Here is an 18,742-nt window from a genome sequence, read left to right as displayed (position 1 = left end):
ACCTGCTTAGCCTGTCCCCTCACCTCTCGCTCCAGTCTCAGCCTCCGCACCCGTTTCCAGCAACCCGCCCGAGCTTCCCCTGGCCTGCACTCTGTCTTCCCTGGTGTTTCAATAAATACCTTGGTTACCTCATCCCAGTCTCCTCGTCTGAGTCTGCTCTTGGGTTCACCTGTTCCGCGTGACACTTATTTTTTTAAAGCCAATAACCATGTGTGTGAGGTGTAATACTTTTGTTTCAAAGTAGATTTGTTTAAGACTACCAAGAAACACTCTGTGTGACCCTGACTTATCCCACTACAGTACAAGGTTAATTGTTTTGCACTGACTCCCTTGCACTGGCTCTATGCACACACTACACTAACACTCTAATACACACACACACACACACAAGCATATTGATGCTTCACACCCTCACACATGCTATACACACTCACTTTCACACTTCACACTCAGTGCTGCTACTCTGTATCTGTTAAGGGAATTTTTATCAATAATGACTATGTATACATTTCAATCAGGACTGACTAATCAGAATACTATTATGTTACTGTATATGTATGAATTTTCTTTCTTAATTCTAGTACTGAATATAATGTGTAAATATAATCAAGAATTAGAACAATGACTGTCTGGTCCTTGGTAGAAATGAATGAACGATATCTTCAGACTGGCTAGAATGCTTATCTACACAAGAAGACCTTGGCTCATAAATTATATTAAATTGGTAGGGAGACGATGTGGGAAGGCTTGAGATACTGCCTTTGTACCAGGGTGGGAGAAGAGACGGGTTGGTACTGGAACTAATGACGTCATTTTCAGTTTATAACCTGTGGTAACCTGTATCGTGTTCAGTACTCTCGTGAATAAACTCTGCTGATTGACTTTAAGACTGGGCTCTGTCCATTATTATAGAATAAGGGTCTTACAAATCCTTATGAAGTGACAGTGTTTAATTTTAATTGGGTGTTAAAACAGAGCAATTTAATTCCTGTAACTATTATCTATCTTGATTGCCTAGTCACGTTCACCCCTACCCTCCTATACATACTGTATTACCTCAACTACCTCTTACACCTGCACATTGACTCGGTACTGGTACTCCTTGTATATAGCCTCGTTGATTTTATTGTGTAACAATTTCCTTTTTATTTGACAAATATTTGTCTTTTTAACTCTGCATTGTTGGGAATGGGCTCGTAAGCATTTTACTGTCAAGTCTACACCTGTGGTATTCAGCGATTGTGACCAATAAAATTAGATTTGATTTAATACAGTACCCCATCTTATTTAATGTGCAGTGTGCATACGGTACATAATGTCTCTCTAACAGGTTATTTCAGGGTCATGGGTCAAGACAGTTCTGGCCCGCATAGGCCGGTTGAGCATCACCATGGCTTTTGATATGGTGATGTTTGTGAACAGTGAATTATACCACACTGTTGTCAGGTAAGTGTAACCAGGGGGACATACAAAACGAAGAGGTAGCATTTCAAAATGGAGAACTAATAACTAAGAGAGGACAAAATGTATGGAAACTGCTTGGAAATACGACAACTGTTTCTTTCTTCAGGAACCTGGTTGTGTCAGTGTGCTCCACTCTGTGTGACATCGGAGGCATCGTGGCCCCGTTCCTGCTCTACAGACTCGCTGCCATCTGGCTGGAGCTGCCACTCATCTTCAGTACATAATTAAAACACGAATTAAACTGTTATAAGATGCTGGGTGAAACTCAATGTGTTTATATGTTGTGTTGTACGTACCACATAGGGGCAATAGCGTACCATTGATGACATTGAGTTCCCAAACAGGTGAGATTACTTCAACATTGTTCAAACTACACTAAGTTGCATTTTAGAAAGTTATATGGGGAATATTAATTCATTTACATATTCCATTGGTGATCAGAAACAAAGAAAATCACCTGAAGAGTCAACAGCTGACAAATCTCTTGCCCACTAACATGGCAACCAACACAGAATCCACAATCATCTGATTGGTCTTCCTCCTATACCATATTTATGAATCTATGTAGCATAGCCTACATCCTACAATATGTTTGTTGCATTTGTTGTTTCCAAAAACATGATGTGAATCCTATTTTTTTGTTGTTGCAATTTTGGTATTTAAATATATGTTTCACTATACATACCGGGTGTCACTTTCTGACCTTAGTTCTTTTGTTTTAGTATTGTCAAGGCGTGAGTTGGGTGGGTTGTCTATGTTAGTTTGTCTATGATTTTCTATTTCTGTGTTTGGCCTGGTATGGTTCTCAATCAGAGGCAGTTGTCAATTGTTATCCCTGATTGAGAACCATATTTAGGTAGCCTGTTTTCCATTGTGTTTTGTGGGTGGTTATTTTCTGTTTAGTGTCGTGTTGCACCTTACAGGATTGTTCGTTGGTTGTTTATTGTTTTGTTTTCAGTGTTCATAAAAATATTTAAAATATGGACACTTACCACACTGCACCTTGGTCCTCCTCTCTATCTCCAGACGACAAGCGTTACAGAATCACCCACCAAGAAAGGACCAAGCAGCATGGTAACGGGCAGCAGCGGCCGGAATCGCAGGACTCCTGGACATGGGAGGAGATTCTGGACGGCAAGGGACCATGGGCACAGGCTGGAGAATATCACTGCCCCAAGGCTGAGCTGGAGGCAGCGAAAGCTGAGAGGCGGTGGTATGAGGAGGCAGCACGGCAGCGCGGCTGGAAGCCCGAGAGGCAGCCCCAAAAATGTATTGGGGAGGGCACACGGAGAGTGTGGCGAAGGCAGGTAGGAGACCTGCGCCGACTTCCCGTGCTTACCGGAGAGAGAGAGGGACCGGGCAGGCACGGTGCGGTACATCCCAGCTCCTGGTATCGGCCGGGCTAGAGTGGGCATCGAGCCAGGTGCCATGAAGCCGGCTCAGCGCATCTGGTCTCCAGTGCGTCTCCTCTGGCCGGTGTACATGGCACCAGCCTTACACATGGTGTCCCCGGTTCGCCAGCACAGCCCAGTGCGGGCTATTCCACCTCGCCACACTGGCCTGGCTACGGGGAGCATTCAACCAGGTAAGGTTGGGCAGGCTCGGTGCTCGAGACCTCCTGTGCGCCTTCACGGTCCGGTCTATCTGGTGCCACCTCCACGTACCAGCCCTCCGGTGGCAGCCCCCCGCACCAGGCTGTCTCTCTTGTCTCCTCCCTACAGGTGCTCCCGCCTGTCCAGCGCTGCCAGAGCCTTCCTCCTCTCCAGCGGCTGCCAGAGTCCCCCGTCTGTCCTGAGCTGCCGGAGTCCCCCGTCTGTCCTGAGCTGCCAGAGTCTCCCGTCTGTCATGAGCTGCCAGAGTCTCCCGTCTGTCCTGAGCTGCCAGAGTCTCCCGTCTGTCCTGAGCTGCCAGAGCCGCCAGTCTGTCCTGGGCTGCCAGAGTCGCCAGTCTGTCCTGAGCCGCCAGAGCCGCCAGTCTGTCCTGAGCCGCCAGTCAGCCAGGAGCTGCCAGAGCCGTCAGTCAGCCAGGAGCTGCCAGAGCCGTCAGTCAGCAAGGAACTGCCAGAGCCGTCAGTCAGCCAGGACCTGCCAGAGCCGTCAGTCAGCCAGGATCTGCCAGAGCCGTCAGTCAGCTAGGAGCTGCCAGAGCCGTCAGTCAGCCAGGAGCTGCCAGAGCCGTCAGTCAGCCAGGAGCTGCCAGAGCCGTCAGTCAGCCAGAACCTGCCAGAGCCGTCAGTCAGCCAGGAGCTGCCAGAGCCGTCAGTCAGCCAGGAGCTGCCAGAGCCGTCAGTCAGCCAGGAGCTGCCAGAGCCGTCAGTCAGCCAGGAGCTGCCAGAGCCGCCTGTCACGCCGGCGAGGCCGGAATCGCCCTTCACTCCGGAGCTGCCGGAGTCTCCTGACTGTCCGACGTGCCGGAGTCTCCCGCCTGTCCGGCGCTGCTGGAATCTCCCGTCCATTTGGGACCCGTGGCGAGGGTCCCCAGTCCGAGGTTGGTGGTCTCTTAAGAGGCCACGGAGGCGGTTAAGGAGGCGGAGAAAGACTATGGTGGAGTGGGGTCCACGTCCCGCGCCAGATCCGCCACTGCGGACAGACACCCACCCAGACCCTCCCCTATAGGTTCAGGTTTTGCGGCCGGAGTCCGCACCTTTGGGGGGTGCGGACTATGATTTTCTATTTCTGTGTTTGGCCTGGTATGGTTCTCAATCAGAGGCAGCTGTCAATCGTTGTCCCTGATTGAGAACCATATTTTGGTAGCCTGTTTTCCATTGTGTTTTGTGGGTGGTTATTTTCTGTTTGGTGTTGTGTTGCACCTTACAGGGCTGTTCGTTGGTTGTTTATTGTTTTGTTTTCAGTGTTCATTAAAATATTTAAAATATGGACAATATCCACGCTGCACCTTGGTCCTCCTCTCCTCTCTTCTCTCCTCTCTCCTCTCTATATTTTTGTGGCCGAACACCATCGCTGTCTTCCAGGCTAGAACATAATTGCATTGCTAAACAATTGAATTATTTTGTTTTCTTAACAAAAATAATGAACCTTGCAATTTCTGACACTTACCACAAGTATTTAATTTGTACTTTCAATTCTTAACAAAACTAGATTTGTGGCTCAAATGACACAGTAGGGAGTTAAGAATGAATCTTCATCTGACTGTTAATCCAATCCGTAAACTTTGATACTCTGGCGTACACTCCTGGCTTCAAGGCGTTGGCACAGCCCAGACCCCAGGATGTCACTCCCTGGAGGACAAAGCTGTTCTGGGCATGACACACCAGAGGGCCACCACTGTCACCCTGGAAGAGGTCAAAAACATCATCACCACCATTATCATCATCACTCTAAAACAGTTATGTTTAAAATCACTGTGGAAACTGCAGTTTACAACCAACCACACAGTCCTCACTGATATTGAATGACTACTAGTTGTTGCTGAGCATGTATACCTGACAGCTGTCTGTTCCCCCTTCAATGTTCCCAGCACACATCTCATGGTCCTTGACTCTGTTGTTCAGGTAGGCAGGACGATTACACACTTTATTTTCTATAACAGGGAAGCCCGTCTCCTTGAGGAGCCCATCTCCACCAGTTCCTACCAACACAAAGATCAATGTTTCATGTCAGAAAATATAGAAAATAATTGCTACATTTGCAACAATAAAAGTAATGGAGTCCTGAACAGAAGAATTACTTAATTCTGTCTAATGTTATGAGAGAAATCACAAGGGTAAAAAAACATGCATGACTCTTGAACCTTGTGTCTCTCCCCATCCTGTCACATAGCACTCTGTTCCAGGTGGTACCACGTAATCCTTCTCGGGTAAGCATACTGGTAAAACCTTGTCATTTATGAGTGCAGGGCTGCAACCAATCACACAAGTGTTTTTACAGCCTCTGACTTCCAAACAGCAAGACAAATGTGACAAATGTTATTGAGTTTTTCTGGTCTCACTCACGTTTCTAGCTTCAGCAGTGCAATGTCTGTCCTGTCAGGTCCCAGGATCAGTTTCTCCAGGTTACGCTCCTGCTTGGTCGCCTCATTTGCCCTCTCTGTGTGGGTTCCCATGAACACCTTGTAGGCAGATGGCCTCTTTGATCTGATACGCACAAACATAGAAAGACAAACTTTTATTTAATCCATAATTAGAGCCTCACAGTAAACATTACTAAAAAGTAATGCTCTTCTTCTGTTGTGTAAGAGGCTATCACTCAGCCACTACTACACAACGACGAGACGGCCTACAGGGAGGAGGTGAGGGCCCTCGGAGTGTGGTGTCAGGAAAATAACCTCACACTCAACGTCAACAAAACTAAGGAGATGATTGTGGACTTCAGGAAACAGCAGAGGGAACACCCCCCTATCCACATCAATGGAACAGTAGTGGAGAGGGTAGCAAGTTTTAAGTTCCTTGGCATACACATCACAGACAAACTGAATTGGTCCACTCACACAGACAGCATCGTGAAGAAGGCGCAGCAGCGCCTCTTCAACCTCAGGAGGCTGAAGAAATTCGGCTTGTCACCAAAAGCACTCACAAACTTCTACAAATGCACAATCGAGAGCATCCTGGCGGGGTGTATCACCGCCTGGTATGGCAACTGCACCGCCCTCAACCGTAAGGCTATCCAGAGGGTAGTGAGGTCTGCACAACGCATCACCGGGGGCAAACTACCTGCCCTCCAGGACACCTACACCACCCGATGCTACAGGAAGGCCATAAAGATCATCAAGGACATCAACCACCCGAGCCACTGCCTGTTCACCCCGCTGTCATCCAGAAGGCGAGGTCAGTACAGGTGCATCAAAGCTGGGACCGAGAGACTGAAAAACAGCTTCTATCTCAAGGCCATCAGACTGTTAAACAGCCACCACTAACATTGAGTGGCTGCTGCCAACACACTGTTAATGACACTGACTCAACTCCAGCCACTTTAATAATGGGAATTGATGGGAAATTATGTAAATATATCACTAGCCACTTTAAACAATGCTACCTTATATAATGTTACTTACCCTACATTATTCATCTCATATGCATATGTATATACTGTACTCTATATCATCGACTGCATCCTTATGTAATACATGTATCACTAGCCACTTTAACTATGCCACTTTGTTTACATACTCATCTCATATGTTATACTGTACTCGATATCATCTACTGTATCTTGCCTATGCTGCTTTGTACCATCACTCATTCATATATCCTTATGTACATATTCCTTATCCCCTTACACTGTGTATAAGACAGTAGTTTTTTTGGAATTGTTAGTTAGATTACTTGTTCGTTATTACTGCATTGTCGGAACTAGAAGCACAAGCATTTCGCTACACTCGCATTAACATCTGCTAACCATGTGTATGTGACAAATAAAATTTGATTTGATTTGATTTGACAGTATAGTGTATGTACAGCTGCTCTTCTTGTTGGTATACATTTATTGAGTAATAAACCTCAAGACAACTGAGTTAATGCGGACTGCTCTCTCACCTCTCCAGGCAGTGGGCAGCGGTGAGGACCCATTGAGGGGCGATCAGAGTTCCCCCACAGAAATGAACACCAGTGCTTTAGGAGGACAGACAGAAGAGTGAAGAAGTTAGTTATCCAAGAGATATATTGTTTTATCTGTCTGGATGGAAATATCAATACATTAATACAATTCATGAAAGGGAATGGGATGCTATCCTCCATACTTGGTCCTCAGGCTGATCTGCCAGGGCCATGAGTGGGGTTTGGACACACAGCCTCCAACGATGCGACCAAAACACCTCTTGGGTTTTGTAACCGGCTGCCCACATTTCAAGCCAGCTGAAGAGCAAAAAGACAGTTTTATTTGTGCATTCTACCATGTACACAGTAACCAAATTGATCTGGATGTAACACGTTTGTTTCAGCACAGCCATATGTATAATGATTAACAGAAACTGTATTTCTATGTAGGCCACATACCGCAATCTGGGATTTGGCAGTAGTCCCATTTTTTGTTTCTGTCTGTGGTGTAGCACCATGGTCCATTCACGTCATTGTCAGGGTTTCTGCAATTCTAACAGTGAAAAAAGACGCTGAATTAATTGAAGTACATCTTCCCAAATGTCTCCTCTATCATATGCAGTACTTCCACAGTATTGTTTGACATTATTTAAAGGCCCAATGCAGCTCAATATCAAATAACCTCTGGGTAACAATTAAGTAGCTTACTGTGATTGTTTTCAATTAAAATGGTCAAAAAGAGCCTTTAAATACAGTACATCTAAATTCCATGGACTTACATTGGACTCCAGGCCTTTGTCAGGGTGGGATTCAGGGTTGAAACTGGCATGCTGATGGGGGCTTTGGGAGCTCCACCTCTGACATGTGACACCCAACATGGTCATAGAAGTAGGACCCCTGTATGTCCCCCCATTGCCCACCTTGCAATCTGAACGTCAACAGAAAATGATATCAGTATATAATATAATCAATTGCTCCCCTGAACATTGACAATGTAGATTGAATGGATGGATTAAAGGATTAAAAAGGATGACCATCTAAGGGTGTCTGATCGGGTGTTGGTTTGGGCTGATCGGGTTTGTCAGGCTTGTCAGGCTTAGAAGTAGGCTTGGGAGGCGTTGGGCATTTCTCCACAGCGCAGAACTCCCAACGAACAGAGGGGTCAGTGGTGTAGCACCATGGAGCACGGTCTCCATCAGGGTTCCTACACAGGTTTCTTCTCAAATCGCTGTGAAACATAGGTAAAAGACATGTCATCTAATGTCCTCAGACACTGAATAATGACATATTACCTTGTTTGGCTTAAAATTGGGGTTGGGAATTGCCAGGGATCTCACGATACGATATTATCATCATACTTACACTACCGGTCTAACGTTTTAGAACACCTGTTCATTCAAGGATTTTTCTTTAATTTGACTATTATTCTACATTGTAGAATAATATTCTACATTGTAGAATAATAGTGAAGACATCAAAACTATGAAATAACACATATGGAATCATGTAGTAACCAAAAAAGTGTTAAAAAAAATCCAAATATATTTGAGATTCTTGAAATAGCCACCCTTTGCTTTGATGACAGCTTTGCACACTCTTGGCATTCTCTCAACCAGCTTCATGAGGTAGTCACCTGGAATGCATTTCTATTAGCAGGTGTGCCTTGTTAAAAGTTCATTTGTGGAATTTCTTTCCTTAATATATTTGGTCTTTTACCAAATAGGGTTATCTTCTGTATACCAACCCTACCTTGTCACAACACAAGATAGGGGTGGTATACAGAAAATAGCCCTATTTGGTAAAAGACCAAGTCCATATTATGGCAAGAACAGCTCAAATAAGCAAAGAGAAACGATAGTCCATCATTACTTTAAGACATGAAGGTCAGTCAATACGGACCATTTCAAGAACTTTGAAAGTTTCTTCAAGAGCAGTCGCAAAAACCATCAAGCGCTATGATGAAACTGGCTCTCATGAGGACCGCCACAGGAATGGAAGACCCAGAGTTACCTCTGCTGCAGAGGGTAAGTTCGTTAGAGTTACCAGCCTCAGAAATTGCAGCCCAATTAAATGCTTCACAGAGTTCAAGTAACAGACACATCTCAATAACAACTGTTCAGAGGAGACTGTGTGAATCAGGCCTTCATGGTCAAATTGCTGCAAAGGAACCACTACTAAAGGACACCAATAATAAGAAGAGACTTGCTTGGGCCAAGAAACACGAGCAATGGACATTAGACCAGTGGAAATTTGTCCTTTGGTCTAGAGTCCAAATTTGAGATTTTTGGTTCCAACCGCCGTGTCTTTGTGAGACGCTGTGTGGGTGAATGGATGATCTCCGCATGTCAATTTCCCACTGTAAAGCATGGAGGAGGAGGTGTTATGGTGTGGGGGTGCTTTAATGGTAACACTGCCTGTGATTTATTTAAAATCACAGGCAGTGTTATCCGCAGTGTTAACTACTTTATTTAGAACCACAGGCACACTTAACCAGCATGGCTACCACAGCATTCTGCAGCGATATGCCATCCCATCTGGTTTGGGCTTAGTGGGACTATCATTTGTTTTTCAACAAGAAAATGACCCAACACACCTCCAGGCTGTGTAAGGGCTATTTTACCAAGAAGGAAAGTAATGGAGTGCTGCATCAGATGACCTGGCCTCCACAATCCCCCGAACTCAACCCAATTGACATGGTTTGGGATGAGTCGGACCACAGAGTGAAGGAAAAGCATCCAACAAGTTCTCACGATATGTGGGAACTCCTTCAAGACTGTAGGAAAAGCATTCCAGGTGAAGCTGGTTAAGAGAATGCCAAGAGTGTTCAAATCAGTCATCAAGGCAAAGGGTGGCTATTTGAAGAAACTCAAATCTCAAATATATTTTGTTTAACACTTTTTTGGTTACTACATGATTCCATATGTGTTGTTTCATAGTTTTGATGTCTTCACTATTATTCCACAATGCAGAAAATAGTAAAAATAAAGAAAAACCCTTGAATGAGTAGGTGTTCTAAAACTTTTGACCGGTAGTGTAGGTGCCAATACAATATGTAATTTGATTCTTGCGATTCTCACGATTCTGTATGTACTGCGATTCAATACTGCAATTCTATTGCGATTCGATGTTCCAAACATATTGCTCACCATGTCTGCTGCAGAGGGACAAGAGAGAGCCATTACAAAACAATCAGTCATGGAAATAAAAGTGCTGAAAACATCGCTCACCAGTTAAAAAGAAGATCAATCTAGAGAAGGAGAAATATCTGAGGTTTTGAGCAGGTACAGCCAACTACCGCTAGTTAAGTTAATGGGATACTTTAGGATTTTGGCAATGAGGTCCTTTATCTTCTTCCCCGGAGTCAGATGAACGCTTTTATGTATCTGCGTGCAGTTGCCCCCCAAAATATGCAGTTGAAGTCGGAAGTTTACATACATTTAGGTTGGAGTCATTAAAACTTGTTTTTCAACCACTCCACAAATTTCTTGTTAACAAACTATAGTTTTTGCAAGTCGGTTAGGGCATCTACTTTGTGCATGACACAAGTACATTTTCCAACAATTTCACTTATAATTCACTATATCACAATTCCAATGGGTCAGAAGTTAACATACACTAAGAAGACAGTGCCTTTAAACAGAAAATTATGTCATGGCTTTAGAAGCTTCTGATAGGCTAATTGACATCATTTGAGTCAATTGGAGGTGTACCTGTGGATGTATTTCAAGGCCTACCTTCAAACTCAGTGCCTCTTTGCTTGACATCATGGGAAAATCAAAATAAATCAGCCTCCGAAAAACAATTGTAGACCTCCACAAGTCTGGTTCATCCTTGGGAGCAATTTCCAAACGCCTGAAGGTACCACGTTCAACTGTACAAACAATAGTACGCAAGTATAAACACCATGGGACCACGCAGCCGTCATACTGCTCAGGATGGAGGCACGTTCTGTCTTCTAGAGATGAGTGTAATTTGGTGCGAAAAGTGCAAATCAATTCCAGAACAACAGCAATGGACCTTGTGAAGATGCTGTAGGAAACAGGTACAAAAGTATCTATATCCACAGCAATATACTGTATATAGTCCTATATCGACATAACCTGAAAGGCCGCTCAGCAAGGAAGAAGCCACTGCTGCAAAACCACAATAAAAATCAGCACATCGGGACAAAGATCGTACTTTTTGGAGAAATGTCCTCTGGTCTGATAAAACAAAAATAGAACTGTTTTGCCATAATGACCTTTGTTATGTTTGGAGGAAAAAGGGGGAGGCTTGCAAGCCGAAGAACACCATCCCAACCGTGAAGCTCAAGGGTGACAGCATCTTGTTGTGGGGGTGCTTTGCTGCAGGAGGGACTGGTGCACTGCACAAAATCGATGGCATCATGAGGATAGAAAATTATGTGGATATATTGAAGCAACATCTCAAGACATCAGGAACTTAAAGCTTGGTCGCAAATGGGTCTTCCAAATAGACAATGACCCCAAGCATACTTCCAAAGTTATGGCTTAAGGACAACAAAGTCAAGGTATTGGAGTGGCCATCACAAAGCCCTGACCTCAACTCTACAGAAAATGTGTGGACAGAGCTGAAAAAGTGTATGCGAGCAAGGAGGCCTACAAACCTGACTCAGTTACACCAGCTCTGTCAGGAGGAATGTTGTGGGAAGCTTGTGGAAGGCTACCCGAAACGTTTGACCCATGTTAAACCATTTAAAGGCAATGCTACCAAATACTAATTGAGTGTATGTAAACTTCTGACCCACTGGGAATGTGATGAAATAAATAAAATCTGAAATAAATCATTCTCTACTATTATTCTGACATTTCACATTCTTGAAATAAATTGATGATCCTAACTGATCTAAGACAGGGAATTTTTAACAGGATTAAATGTCAGGAATTGTGAAAAACTGAGTTTAAATGTATTTGGCTAAGGTGTATGTAAACTTCCGACTTCAACTGTATGCACTGTGTATATATATAAATACACACTTGATACTTGGAGTCATAGAATCAATTTCATTGATCCCCCCCCACATTTCTACTTTAAATGACCAGATAGTAGAATACAGAAATAAAGTTACAGATGATCTAGATAGAGATTATATTTGACTATGCTCTAGGCCTCACGCTTTAGGGAAGTCCTGAGGTGTCTTCTTGTGACTGTGAGGTGTCATCGAGCTCCAGGACTGGCATTTCTTCCCACTGATGGTCTCTGTCACCATGCCACGATATCCACTCCCGCTGCCCACATAACAGTCTTCCTCAGCTGGAGTGGGAGCTGCGTCATCTGAACATCAAAAATATTATGAACCCTGTTAACCAAATATTAATTTTGGTGAAAAATGTAGGATGTATGGATTGATAGTGGATGATATGAGTTTCATTATGTAGTTAGTGTATAGCAATTTTAGCACCCTATATAAATCCAATGTATTATCATCATCATCACACGACAGTGTAAAGTGACCTGGTCCAGGAACGTCTCCACAGCTAGGCACCTTGCAGTACTCCCAACGTGTCTCTGGGTCTGTAGTGTAGCACCAGGGCATCCTCTCATTGTCTGGGTTCCTGCAGTAGTTCAGGTCCAGGCCTCTGACAGGAACACAAACAACCACTCATATTGGTTAAGTCACAGTCAGTCTGCATCTTCAAGACATTAAAACACTGACAAATGCAATGCTCTGCTCTTGTTTAAGTAAAAACAAGTTGCCCAATCCCGTGGGTTGATCTTACTTGCATGGGTAGTTGTCTGGAGTTCTGTTGTGCTTTTGGGGCGTCTGAGCTGCCCAGACCTGACAGGCTTTCCCAGACGTTGTCACGGCAACAGTTCCCCTGTAGGCACCGCCGTCGCCTGTGCTACAGGTGAGCTCCTCCACCACTGTGGGAGGCTCAGAAGCTAGGGGAGAGGGAGAGAGAAGGGAGAGAGAAGGGAGAGTGAAAAACTCATGTTTGAATAATTTTTATGTGAAAGAGCAGGGGTCATGGGGAGGGTCCTGCTTTTTGCTTCATAAATGAGGCACTGTGCTTTTACTGGTATTTCCAGCATTATCATGCAAGTGTTGCTGCAGGTAGAAAATCCTAGGAAATATTCTGTAATTGTCTTCAAACAATCAATCAACGTCTGGTTGTGATTGTGTGTTCGGGCGAGGTATCACCTGAGCCAGGAAAAACGTAGCTTTGCGAATCTTGATCGCACAAAACCTATTATTTGGCAAGGGAATACTATTTGTAGATCAGTCGTTCTACACCTCACTTTGCTCAAGCTGATCTTCTCCAACAGACTCGGAAGTTGTAGCTACAAATTGGTCAATTAGGTGCAGTTAAAGGGGAGAGTCAATGAAACCAAACATGGAAGTGCAGTCTATATAAAAGTACAGTACATGGAAAGACCAGAATATAGTGTGTAAAAATTCTGCTGGGACATTTGCTGCATATGACAATAATATACACTGAGTATAACAAACATTAGGAACACCTTCCTAATATTGAGACAGGGCATGGACTCTACAAGGTGTCAAAAGTATTCCACAGGGATGTTGGCCCATGTTGACTCCAATACTTCCCACAGTTATGTCAAGTTGGCTGGATGTCCTTTGGGTGGTGGACCATTCTTGATACACACGGGAAACTGTTGAGAGTGAAAAACACAGCAGCGTTGCAGCTCTTGACACAAACCGGTGCGCCTGGCACCTAATACCCTGTTCAAAGACATTTAAATATTTAGTCTTGCCAATTCACCCTCTGAATGGCACATATACACGATTCATGTCTCAAAAAGTCTACTATACTACAAACAAAAATGTGCAAAAGACCGTGTTTGAAATCAAGAAATAGAAAAGCCTCTCGATAATAACGGAGAAATTCACTGACACAAACAACCAATATGTGAACAAGTATGGTCAAATGAAATAGTGAATTTTGCTGAAAAATATTTTGGACTAATCGGATAATTAAGTGGTACACACACAACAATTTATTTACGCGTGGTGTGAGAAGGTGCTATATTGGCCTCTTGTGGTGAGATGATGAAAATGCAGAGTAGAAAAACAACTTGACCAAAAGGTAGTTGAGAGACCAATGAGAGAAAAGACTAAAAGACATTAATGGGATGACAGTCACTAGTAGGGTCATGGTAGGGTCATGGTGGGCAGAGGGGACAGGGGAGAGATAGAAAAGATAGGGTGAAAGCTCACTGCAGCGAGGGATGGAGCAGAAGTCCCAGCGTTTGGAGGGGCTGGTGGTGAAGCACCAGGGTTTGGGGTCCCCATCTGGGTTCCTACAGTAGTCCTCCTCCAGGTACTTCTCAGGAAGACTAGAGAGACAGGGAAAGGGACACAGGAAGAGGTCAAGAGGGGCAGATGAAGGAGCACATGGTAAACATATAAACTGTAGGTAGCCTAGTGGTTAGAGCGTTGGGCCAGTAACTGAAATGTCGCTGGATCAAATCCTCAAGTTGACCAGGTAAAAATCTGTCATTCTGCATCTGAGCAAGGCAGTTAACCCACTGTTCTCCAGGTGCCGAAGACTGGATGTCAATTATGGCAGCCTACCTGCACCTCTCTGATTCAGAGGGGTTGGGTTAAATGCAGAAGACACATTTCAGTTGAAGGCATTCAGTAGTACAACTGACTAGGTATCCCCCTTTCCCTATTTATCTAATATTACATAGAGAGAGAGACAGTAAAGTCTCTTACGCGCTGGGACTGTAGCCGTGGTTGTGAGGTTTCTGGGCGTCCCAGCGCTGACAGGTGTAACCATTCTCAGTGGTAGAGATCTTTCCCCTGTAGTCCTCACCACTGCAGTGCATACATTCCTCTGTGGGACAAACAACAGCACTTTAGAAATAAAACACTTCCAAATTACACCTACTGTATTAACAAAGTGATGTTGTGATGAGGAAAAGTGACTAAGAAAGCGAGTCAACTATTTGTTTAAAGATGTATACACTGCATTGTCTCTATAGCAGAGCCCTTTTTGTTTCTTGGTAGGACTCTTTTGGGTTCCATGTATAACCCTCTGTGGAAAGGGTTCTACATGGAACCTAAAAGGGATCTACCTGGAACCAAAAAAAAGGGGGTTCTTCAAAGGGTTCTCCTATGGGGACAGCCGAAGAACCCTTTTAGGTTCTAGATAGCACTTTTGTTTCTAAGAGTGTAATCTGCTTTTGGGATTTTAACTTTTTATACCAACATGACATCAGCTATATGATCATCTTATTGGCAGTGGGGAAATAACAAGATATTAAGGGTACCGCTGCAGTCCTGGACGTTGCAGGTCTCCCACCTGGTCTCAGGGTCTCTGGTGTAGCACCAAGGTCCTTTGCTGTCGCCATCTGGGTTTCTACAGAAGTCGGACTCCAGGTCGGCATTGGGGTGTGTTGCAGGGGTCATGCTGTGGGAATGATTCTGTGAATTTACTTCTGCTGCAAAGAAATCTAACCACACAAGTTGCTTGTAGTCAATAATATGTCAATAAAATACTTTATAGGAATATGAGAAATATTGTAGGTGTGTGTGTGAGCATACTTGGGGTTATGGGGGTATTTTGATGCCCATCTCTGGCATTTCTTCCCTGATTTTGTTTTGGACTTCGTTCCTCTGTAGTCCATACCGATTCCATTCACACACTCCATCAAATACACTATAAAGACATAGAATAGCATATCTCAACAGTAGTAGGTGGGTTTGATTGGTTAATAATCTTTGAGATTTTATTAGGCAAGTTCAGCAATGTACTAAACACCCCTCTTGGGTAATCAAAAAGCATCATCAGGCCTTTACTATCTGAGACGTTGTCATATATGGTCAGTATGTATTTGATATACCGTATGTACCTCCCACTGAAAGACTGATTGGACTGGGTTGTTTAGATAATCTGCATCACCTCTTCTGTTTGCTTACAGACACAGTCCAAACCTCTTACTGGACTCTCCACAGAGGTTAGCTAAATATTAACCGAAAATAATGTGGACTAATGCAATCACATGAAACTCACAGTCCTACATTTAGATCATTATGCATTAATGATGATAGGAAGCCCTTTCAGGCCTAGCTACTTATCGAGAGAATCTGAAAGGCTTTAGGACTTGCCTTTCTTTTCGTAGAGAGCTGTGCTGGTTCTTCTCAGAACTTGCTCTGTTTTGGTGTTTGCAGGTATTGTCAAACATTCTTGATCCTTTTCAATGTATATAAAGGACCTGCCAAGAAACATTCAGAATGAAATCTGACTATGTAACTCATGTGTAAATCATTATCGCTGTTCATGTAATGGCCATATGCCTTAAGTTACCTGCAAGTGAAAGCTCTTTCAGCATTACACTTGATGGCACATTCTATGACCGTGCCTACTGAGTACTCCCTCTTCAGTATAGACATAATCCGGGCGCCCTCTGTTTTTGCATATTCATCCAGGATACCCGCACTGACTGAATAGACAAACAGATAAGAAATAATTAGTAATTAGTAGAATTTGCTTACAATTGCTCTGTGATGCAAAGCTAAAGCTCAATGGTTTCAGGGCTAAAGTGCTGTTAAAGACCACTATATACCAGATTAGCCAATTGTGGAGTGGACATACACCACAGACAAAAAAAACAAGTTATTTCAAAACCATTTACAACTAAGAGAAATACATAGAAATGTTTGTGTAATGAACAGTGTTTTAACACAACATTGTTCCTATTACTCTTAAATACAGTGCAAAACTTATTGGATTTACTCATTCTTCCACAGTAGCCTACTTATTATACAGCAGTAAATCTAGCCCAATAAGGCACGAGGGGTTGTGGTATATGGCCAATATGCCACAGCTAAGGGCTGTTCTTAGGCACGACGCATCAAGGAGTGCCTGGACACAGCCCTTAGCCGTGGTATATTTGCCATAACCCACAAACCCCAGAGGTGCCTTATTGCTATTATGAACTGGTTACCAACGTAATTAGAGCAGTAAAAATAAATGTTTTGTCATACCCGTGGTATACGTCTGATATACCACGGCTGTCAGCCAATCAGCATTCAGGGGTCGAACCACCTAGTTTATGAATAGTAATTAAACTGGTTGTGGTAGAATATGGACACATAGGATATACAGTATAAATGATGAGGGTGGCAGGTAGCCTAGCGTTCACGAGGGTTGGACCAGTAATTGAAAAGCTGCTGGTTCGAATCCCTGAGCGGACGAGGTGAAAACTCTGTCGATGGGCACTTGAGCAAGGCACTTAACCTTAATTGCTCCTGTAAATCTCTCCGTATAGCCAATTAGTATTCAGGACTCGAACCCCCCAGTTTATAAAGGCTAATAATGAGTTAAAATACACTGTACAGTAGGCCTATCTGCAAGATGAATTACACAGTAAGAAGAAGAATACAGTTTTAAGGTTTGACAGAAGATAATCTTACAAAATTATTAGATTAAAGAACTAAGCACACCTGAAGTAAATTCATGAACACAGGAACCTAGCAAAACACTTCAGTGTACAGATAGGACTCATTTGTGAATAAATGCTCAATTTGCAAGTATAAACACTGTGTGGGAGTCCTTCAGTTCACTTCAATTTAAAATGTGTCAAATGATGCCAGCTGTATCTTACCTGCAGAGAAAAGGAAGCCTAGCAACACTGCTTTGTACAGGTCCATGATGCAGCACTGTCAAGCAGTGCGTACAAACTCACCAGTGGGATACGTTTTGTGTCGTTTAAACCATGTCAGTGAGACAAAATAGATAGATTTCAGTCATCAGTCAATCATTGGCCTAACAAGGACATGGAGCAGAGGTCAGGCTCTGTTTGTCAATGGCCTTTTATTCCTTTCACATACATAGTACTGTCATGATGTACAGTAGGCTACAGCTCCTTTCAGCCTAACTGATTGTGAAATCTTTCATCCATAACTAATTTTTATACTGTATGAGGGATTTGTATTCTAATCAATAATGTTGTGTCACTGTATGTACAGCCACACCTCAAACCCCCTATTAGAAATCAAAGACAGAGGTAGTGTTTAGTGACATGTTTTAGTGCAAAAATCACTAGGTTAATGCAATAAATGAAAGTAGATTTAAATGTTTCAGATGTTTTGTTTCAGAACATTTCATTTTGATAACAAATTATCTGTGTATACTAGTTTTGTGTAAAATCGATATTGGTGGTTAATTATCAGCTAATAGAGACCAATGTCCTCTTTTACAAACAGAACTTTACCAAACAACCTACTTATGTAATTGAGTAATTCACTGAATCGCCTCATTTCAGGTACTTGATACTATTTTTGCAAGAATTACTGAAACGGCTTCCCTCTCATTCATTCATTATGCCTCAGGTATGAGAGACAGGGAAGGTGAACCGAGAGGGGTAATTATAGGTATATAATGATACCATACTATTAGTTGTAGGAATTGTATTTCACATTCGGCCTACTCTCCCTCTCTCTCTCTGGCAAACCTGTTCTTCCTCGATGAGGCTTCATTTTGGGTACACGTCACCTCGGCGGGAAGTGGGAACGACATTACATGGCTGGATGACAGATAGATACATCAATATTTTTGACTGCATCTGCATGTTTAAAAAAAAAACTATTGTTGTTGGCCAATAGCCAATGTCAGATAGCCTACCTTATTTGGCCATCTTAGAAGAATTCATATCAGAAAAAAACTTCTGAAACTTTTACCGCCGAAAGTGCCATTGTTTGGCGCCATACTACACGATTCATTCAACCGCTACTCCTTAAATGTGCAATACAGTTCTTGACTATATACTTCTAGAGACAATGTATGCCTAGCCCTCCAT

The 18,742-nt window shown here is 43.3% G+C and overlaps 1 protein-coding gene across 1 annotated transcript; it reads right to left on the bottom strand.

Moving 5' to 3' along the window:
- Positions 1 to 4,506: 4,506 nt before the first annotated feature.
- plg (plasminogen) lies at positions 4,507 to 17,751 on the bottom strand. The gene is made up of 19 exons (XM_020455205.2): positions 17,549 to 17,751; positions 16,249 to 16,384; positions 16,050 to 16,156; positions 15,486 to 15,600; positions 15,212 to 15,351; positions 14,655 to 14,775; positions 14,154 to 14,272; positions 12,694 to 12,856; positions 12,428 to 12,552; positions 12,088 to 12,247; positions 7,990 to 8,183; positions 7,735 to 7,883; positions 7,415 to 7,508; positions 7,159 to 7,273; positions 6,956 to 7,030; positions 5,417 to 5,557; positions 5,215 to 5,321; positions 4,907 to 5,052; positions 4,507 to 4,756 (listed from the first exon to the last, which is right to left on the bottom strand). Exons 1-19 carry the CDS (start codon positions 17,592 to 17,594, stop codon positions 4,592 to 4,594), a joined length of 2,418 nt encoding a protein of 805 aa, XP_020310794.1. The 5' UTR covers positions 17,595 to 17,751; the 3' UTR covers positions 4,507 to 4,591.
- Positions 17,752 to 18,742: the final 991 nt, after the last annotated feature.

Source organism: Oncorhynchus kisutch, linkage group LG21 (genome assembly GCF_002021735.2).
Source record: "Oncorhynchus kisutch isolate 150728-3 linkage group LG21, Okis_V2, whole genome shotgun sequence".
Taxonomy (NCBI): domain Eukaryota; kingdom Metazoa; phylum Chordata; class Actinopteri; order Salmoniformes; family Salmonidae; genus Oncorhynchus; species Oncorhynchus kisutch.
Note: the sequence above shows the minus strand (reverse complement) of the source record. Positions and strands in the feature narration are given on the sequence as shown.